Consider the following 7,494-nt stretch of genomic DNA (forward strand, 5'->3'; position numbering starts at 1 on the left):
CAGAGCAATCTGACTATTATAACATTAGCGTTAAGAAAGCTTACTTAAATATCAGCCACAACATAAGTAACTGGATCAGACTAACATTAAGTAGGCTACAGTCTGCGCCATATCACATCATGTATCATATATTTCCTTATCTGAGTCAGCTGAGCCGTATCTGGCCGTGCAACACTCAGTGTCACATACTGTATGCAGAAGTATTATTTTAAGCAACACATTAAGTTGACGAAACACTTGACTCAAATGTAATTAAAGTCAGATCGTGTCTTAGACGGGGCAGTGATATCATAAACCTGTTAATGTACGCATTCAAACACTTTTTTTTTTTACCTGCTGTATTCACCTTGCAGGTGCAGCTATGTGGCTTTTATCCTGGATAAAGTGTTTAAGTCATGGATGTTTAAAGTTTAACTTCCTCATATGTCTAACATCATAGTTGACTTTTCATTCAGGAAGTATGACGCTGCGCTGTCAGTACGCTTCTCCATGTTTGTGATTGGTCGAATGCTCCAAATACCACCCCTTTCATGTGAACGCGCACCTAACTAGATAGGGCACGGCTGGCTTGAGCGATCCACTTGATAACCCGTGTCGTAGTAGAGTTTAGCGAGAGCGCGTATGTTTTGGTTTAGGCCAACCGGCTAACTCAAACATATCCAGGTTAGGTTGAACCAGCTTCGTAGTACAGGCCTCAGGTCTGCCTGAAAATGGATTAGCCTGTGAGTGCACTCGAATCATATGTTGATAAGGATGGACATAAAGTGTTATGAGGTCTGTTGAATATATTTAGTTGAAGACTTTTACTGTATGTGTTTTTTTTCTTTTAACTCTATTGAATCATAAGCACCGCTCACAACACTGTCTGCTAATGCTTAACTCCCAAGGTTTTTTTCGGTTGATGATTGACTTTGATCACTAGGTCTCAGCAATCTATTTGAAAGACAAGTTTGAAGGACAAGGATAGGTTTAAACTTATTTCTTTATAAACTTTTACATAAATGTCACTTGTTAGTAGAGCATGCACTCAAGTGTCTTCAAAAGGGTTTGGCTGGATGCATAAAGGATGTCAGTGGGCAATAAATGTACACTTTTCTTTTAAGGGAAACTACAGCGGGAGTCTACTGTTTAGACTTTCTGTATAAAGCTACCCAAAATCAGACAGTTTGTCATAACTTGGTTGGGTCGGGTTCCTTAAGATATACCCAATACATATTTATTTTGTCTTTCAACTTAGAAAATTGATGAGTTTCATGTTTTCATTAAGGAGTTTTCAAAACTTGTCAAAGACAGTTTTTAATCTTATTTGAGGAATACTGCCATTGTCAATACACCATCATATTGGTTTGAAGAAGAAAAAAAAAAAAGACCATATCCACCAAGTTTAAGCAAACAACAATAAGATTGTTCAAAACATTGCAGAGTCAGCATTAGGAAAGTACATATTCTCGAACCAATAAATCATAGCAAAGCTTTTTCACTCTACACCTGGACATTTGAGCAGCAGCTGAGCGTTAATCCCCAGCAAAGCTTCCATTCATCAGGTTTACTTCCTGTAGTTCCACAACAGGCAGAATGACCTGTATTTCCTATCTGAAAAAGGGGTGTTAAGAATCACATGTATATGCTGTTCGCATGACAAGTCGCACCTTAACTGGTAATCATCGGTGAGTGAGCATGAAACAGACAAATGACTCGACGTAAGCTTCCACAATACTCCTGACATCAGCTGATTTACAGCCATTTTGAATAAAGATAAAGGACAGTGTGCGGGGTGAACAGCTGCTCTTCTGTATTTGCCATTACTGTCTATCTCTATGTAAAAACAATACATTTGCTTTTTTTTTTCATCATCTAATAACATTTCATGGCCAGACCAACTATTCCCAATCAAACAGTTTTGCTTTAAAAGGCTGTGGCTCGGCTGGATGTTTTTAATGGTCATCTAGCAATAGATAATCAATTAGATGTATCTGCAGGTCAACCAGCATTACTTTTATGCGCTCACTACCTCTGTAGCAGGTCACCATGAATGTTCACTTGTTCACAGGCAACACAGCGCTCCATGACTGTGCGGAGTCGGGCAGTCTGGAGATCATGCGGATGTTGCTGCGGTTTGGAGCGTCCATGGAGCAGGACGGCTACGGTATGACGCCCCTGCTCTCCGCCAGCGTCACAGGGCACACTAACATCGTAGACGACCTGACGATGCACCAGCAGGTCAGGGTTTTTTGTTGACATTGATGTGTTTGTGAGGATATTTCTATGATATTTTCAATCTAGTGAATATTTGTCTTAAATCCATATAAAAAAAGAACAAATTATTTCCTTCTGCAGACAAGCCCAACAGAGCGCATTGATGCCCTGGAGCTCTTGGGAGCCACATTCGTCGACAAGAAGAGAGATCTGCTCGGAGCTTTAAAATACTGGAAGAGAGCCATGGACCTCAGGCACCTCGACAGTCACTGCATTGTCTGTAAACCTGAACCAAAGCAGCTGATCATGGCATACGACTATGCCAGAGAGGTGAGTACTATGAGCCAGTATTTTTTTTACTAATCACTGCCACCAAAAGGATTCTGTATAACATTTAATGCTCTTAAATAGTATTTTTTTTTAAATGCTGATGCGGTCATAATTTGGTGAAGGCAGCACAGAGTCAAGCAGGGTGACGGCTTCAAAGATGTAGCACAAAAAAGCATGAAGGTAGCAGATTGCATTTGTTAGTATTCGCTGTGAAGAAAAGCAGACATTTGGTCTTGTTTCTGCATAAATAAGGTTTTTGAGGCACTAATGAACCAGAAAATACTGATATTAATTCAATTAAATAAACAGAGAACCTACTGCAGCAGTCCAGTGTCAGGTCTTAATGCAATTTGCTTCTGAAAAGTGTGATTTATCGCATGTACTAAATCCTGAATTGCCCTAATTGCTGCACCCTTCCCTTTTCTTGATCTTGTAATCTTCTTTCTAGGTAACAAACGGAGAAGAGCTGGACGGACTTATATCTGATCCGGATGAGATGCGCATGCAGGCACTGCTCATCCGTGAAAGAATCCTCGGCCCACAACACCCCGACACGTCTTACTACATCCGGTACAGAGGGGCTGTTTATGCGGACTCTGGGAACTTTGAGCGTTGTATCAATCTGTGGAAGTATGCTTTGGACATGCAGCAGAGCAACCTGGACCCGCTGAGCCCCATGACGGCCTCTAGCCTGCTGTCCTTCGCTGAGCTCTTCTCCTTCATGCTGCAGGACCGAGCCAAAGGTCTCTTGGGGACATCTGTGTCATTTGAGGACTTGATGGGGATCCTGTCCAAGAGTGTGTTGGAGATTGAGCGGGCAGTTAAACAAAATGGGCCGATGCCTCCTGACCCTGCACAGCTCAGCAAGGCCCTGTCAATCATCCTGCACCTCATTTGTCTTTTGGAGAAGGTGCCCTGTACCACAGAGCAGGACCACTTCAAGAAGGAAACTATATATAAGTGAGTTTCAATTAAATAGTTGTATTTAACAGTTTGTCTTCAGTGAGGAACATTTCCTCTGTACTCTTGTAGTGTGCGGTTGTCAAAGCGAAACAAATAATTAGAAAAACCTATATTTCTAGCTGGCAGTGGTTAGCTTGCACCTGTTGGGCCACTTGCCTACCTTTTTTCAGCAAATAGAAGTCTTAGTCTCCTTTTCTTCCATTTTATTTTTCTTGAAAGATAACATTTTTTTTAAATGGTTGGCCATTTATTTTCCTGTTTGATTAGTTGGCTAATCAAACAGTCAGTTGGGTCACAGTCCTGCACTTAATGCTGTTACCTTGACGGTTGTAGTTTTTTGTCTCCTTGTTTCTGGACAGTAAAGTTGACATTTTCCACATCGTACAGATTCCTGAAGCTCCAGCCGTGTGGTAAGAACGGCTACAGCCCTCTACACCTGGCAGTCGACCGCAACACCACCTGTGTGGGCCGCTACCCCGTCTGCAAGTTCCCCTCCCTCACTGTCGCCTCCATCCTCCTCGAGTGTGGGGCAGACGTGGACTGCCGCGATGAAGATGACAACAGGTTGGTTTTTCTTCTTCTTTAGTTTCAGCTCTCATTGTTCTTTGATGTGGCTGGTTTTTGTTTATTTTAATATTTCTGTTCAAAAGTAACAACAACAGTAAGGGTTACAACAATATATTTAAATGAAAAAGTTTAATGAAAATATGTAAAATGCTCCTCAATTGCACCATTATGACAGCCACCAGTGAAATGCCATGCCACTACATTGATGACATGTTTTGTTATAAAATGATTAAGTGGATCTATTATCTTTTCCCACCCACCAGCCCGCTTCACATAGCCGCATCCAACGGTCATCCTGACATCATGAACCTGCTGATATCCTGCGGGACTCACTTTGACAGCACCAACGCCTTCCAACAGACAGCCTGCGACCTCCTGGACGAGAAGGAGCTTTCCAGGAATATAATCCAGCCCATAAACCACACCACACTTCAGTGCCTAGCCGCCAGGGCCATCGTCAAGCACAGTCTCAGTTACCGGGGGAACATCCCTGAGAAACTAGAGGCCTTTGTCTTGCTCCACAGATAATGATGGTGAAGAAGAGGAGGGGAATGGTTGGATTAAAACAGGATGGGGTGTGATCACATGACATGGAGCTGACAGACTGAGGAGCACTATAGTTCAAGGCCTGTTTGATGAGCTGAAAGACACCATTTTGTAGGTTTGCAAATTCAAACAATTTTTAAAGTATGAATTTGGAAGATTTGCGTGCACCAAAATGTCCTCATTCAACCAGGATAAAAGTGAGAAGTGATCGGAGTAAACTGAGGAATGATTTACTACTTCGTTCCTCCGCTTGCTCTCTCATGGAGCCGCGGCTCGGACTGGTCACAGCCTGATCTGTGTGGATGTATTACGAGTTTTTTGCGTCTTGGACAATTGTATCTCCGGATGATTTAAGCAAGGGGTTTACATTTTTTTTTTTGCTTTAGGAAAAATAAAAAAGATTTTTTTTTTGCATATTACACTATGCTATTTATTGAATGAAACTTGAGAGATTTGTCTCCATGCTGGCTCCAACCCAGTCTCAACTTTGCCTGCTTCTCTCTTCTCAAAGCAAAGACTGAGGCGTTTCTACATATGCTGGGACTTCAGGTTATCTTTTGTTTGTCCCATCACTGTTGCCAACAGTCATGGACCCTTCCTCAGTCATCATTATTTTCTTTTGTACTTTTACATTTAGTTTTTGTCATGTAACTCTGGATACCTGCCAAGTGGTGTGGATCCTGGACTCATTTGTCACTAGTGTATAACAAAGCTTTACAAGAAGGGTTTAATGTCTGCGAACACCATAAGTGCTTTATTCTTCCTATGCACAGGCTAGGCTGTTGGAGAGAGACTGTTGTATTCTGTGCCGGCACTTGTCTGTGCAATATCTCATGAGTTTTTGTGTTTACCTCATTGCTGCCGTTTCTTTCAGTATCCCCTTCCACCAGAGAAAGAAGGGGGGTGCAACACCATTGTACTGACTGTTGTAAGAAGAGTGAATGGATTTGAGTGATCGTGTTTTTTTGTTTGTATGTGTGTGAGTGCCACGCAGTGTGTTTCTTGTATGCAGAGTTTTTTTTGAGCTTACACAAATTATTAAGGACTAGAGTTTGGTGAGTGGCACTCATGGAGATTCCATAATGCACATGACTGCCACTAAAAACCACAGTGGCCAAACTGTCTTTCTACAACGGCTGGTGTGTGCAGGCTTGTACCCAGAAGTGACCTCTTAACGTTCATACACGGTCAACCTTTAAATGCCATCATTCTTTAAAAAAAAAATTGTGATCAAAAAGAAAACAAATCTAGGTAGGATACCAACATTGGCCCACTGTGCATGTGCAGCAGCATATCAACCAATCACTGCAGAAAACCTTTTGTGAGGACTAGACTACAGCGGGGAGAGTTCTTCTCATTTGGTACAACCGTCGTCCAATTCCATAAGAAGTGAAAACACGAATGTGTGGGAGGGCGCCTGACGTACAGAATAGTAAAGCTTTGTGAATTATCTTGTTTGCACATTAGCTTTAGATGTGTGGGTTGAAAAAAAGGGCTTTTCATAATTCATAGGATTTCACATTGCAGTCTATTTAACCTGACAGTTCAATCCCAGACATAGAAAATGAATGAGGACTCCCAGGGCAACTTCATTTGAATCTGCACTTTACTACCGCGGAGTTTAAGATTTGATATGGCATTAATCAAGTTCATGTCTTAATAACCAGTTTGACAATAAACCCATGTTGCACTTGTCTCCTTGTCCAAATGTCTTTCTTTCGTCATTCTGTCTATTTGTGGGGATTTTGCCGATGGGAATTCCAGTAAATGTTTAGGTTTGATTGGATCGTGTCTATTTTAGCCTTTTTATGTGCCAATTTCCCATGGCCTAATTAGGATAACGGGCACTAAAACTACATTTTATAAAGAAACGGGCTGCTTTAAATCCGGTCTGAAAAGGATACTATAAAACTCCCCAACTCAAGAGATGATTTCATATTAAAGGGTTGGGTTAGCTGCTTCAGTATCTGTTGTCTTTTCTAATGTATTTCAAGTTGCCGAAGCTACTTTAACTTCAGTCACTGAGCGGTACTCATTTCAGACACTTGAGCCGGGGGGTAAAGAGAGGACCCTGAGACTGGACTGGAATGTGTCCAGGGAAACCTTTGACATTGCTGGAGGGGTTATGTTATTCATCCAGTCGTTTCCAAGAACTGTCCCAAATAAAAACATGCTGATTTGTGACTTGTTTGTTCAGTAGTTGTTGCTTGAAGCAATAAAAGAACAACTGTTGCTAACTGGGTTCTTGGCAGAGAACTCGAGCTGTTTTCCTTGCTGAGAGGTTGCCTGAGGTTATTTACCCACTCGGACATAGCAACTAACTGATGTTTGCTTCTGGTCGTATAACAAGACATTTAAAATGGTTGCCATTGAACACAAACATCACAATTGCTTGTTTTGGTGACATCCACCGTGGAGGTTATTTGTTTGTCAAAAGAATTATGGATAAACTACAGGCCCTTTGTCATGAAACTTGGTGAAAGAACCATTTGCTCAGAAAGAACCCATTCTTTTTGGATCCAATTCCCAAGTTACATTTTCCCCACTGCCTTCTCTCATATAGCAGTTCTCACTTCCTGTGTCCTCCACATTTAAAGCAGCAGCTGAAAAAATTTGACACCTGTCCTACTGTATGTTCTATGAGTCACTGCCAGGAACTTAAGTGCAGAGTGGGAAGTTCTTAATGAGTCACCTTTACCGTAGGTATGTGTGTCTGTGCTTGTACTGGGCGGCTGAGGTAGAACAGAGCAGGTTTGGGAAGATGTTTTCTATGTGATCTGTGTTTACAAGGATTTTGCAAAGCTTAGGTTATTTTTTCAAAGCTACTAGGAACCATATTGTTACTTTTATATAACAGAAAGAGGGTTAAATAACTACCAAATGCTTAGCCTA

The 7,494-nt window shown here is 41.6% G+C and overlaps 1 protein-coding gene across 1 annotated transcript in view; it reads left to right on the forward strand.

The window, feature by feature from the left end:
* fem1c (fem-1 homolog c) overlaps positions 1 to 6,297 on the forward strand; it is an 11,081-nt gene extending 4,784 nt beyond the window's left edge. Inside the window, exons 2-6 of the mRNA XM_010776133.1 lie at positions 2,051 to 2,220; positions 2,338 to 2,526; positions 2,975 to 3,486; positions 3,877 to 4,053; positions 4,320 to 6,297. Of these exons, the coding sequence (XP_010774435.1) occupies positions 2,051 to 2,220; positions 2,338 to 2,526; positions 2,975 to 3,486; positions 3,877 to 4,053; positions 4,320 to 4,584 (1,313 nt within the window). The 3' untranslated portion in view covers positions 4,585 to 6,297. The remainder of the gene's footprint in view (positions 1 to 2,050; positions 2,221 to 2,337; positions 2,527 to 2,974; positions 3,487 to 3,876; positions 4,054 to 4,319) is intronic.
* The last annotated feature ends 1,197 nt before the right edge of the window (positions 6,298 to 7,494 follow it).

The sequence above is a fragment of the Notothenia coriiceps genome, unplaced genomic scaffold, assembly GCF_000735185.1.
Source record: "Notothenia coriiceps isolate Sejong01 unplaced genomic scaffold, NC01 NC01_scaffold00016718, whole genome shotgun sequence".
In the NCBI taxonomy this organism is placed as follows: domain Eukaryota; kingdom Metazoa; phylum Chordata; class Actinopteri; order Perciformes; family Nototheniidae; genus Notothenia; species Notothenia coriiceps.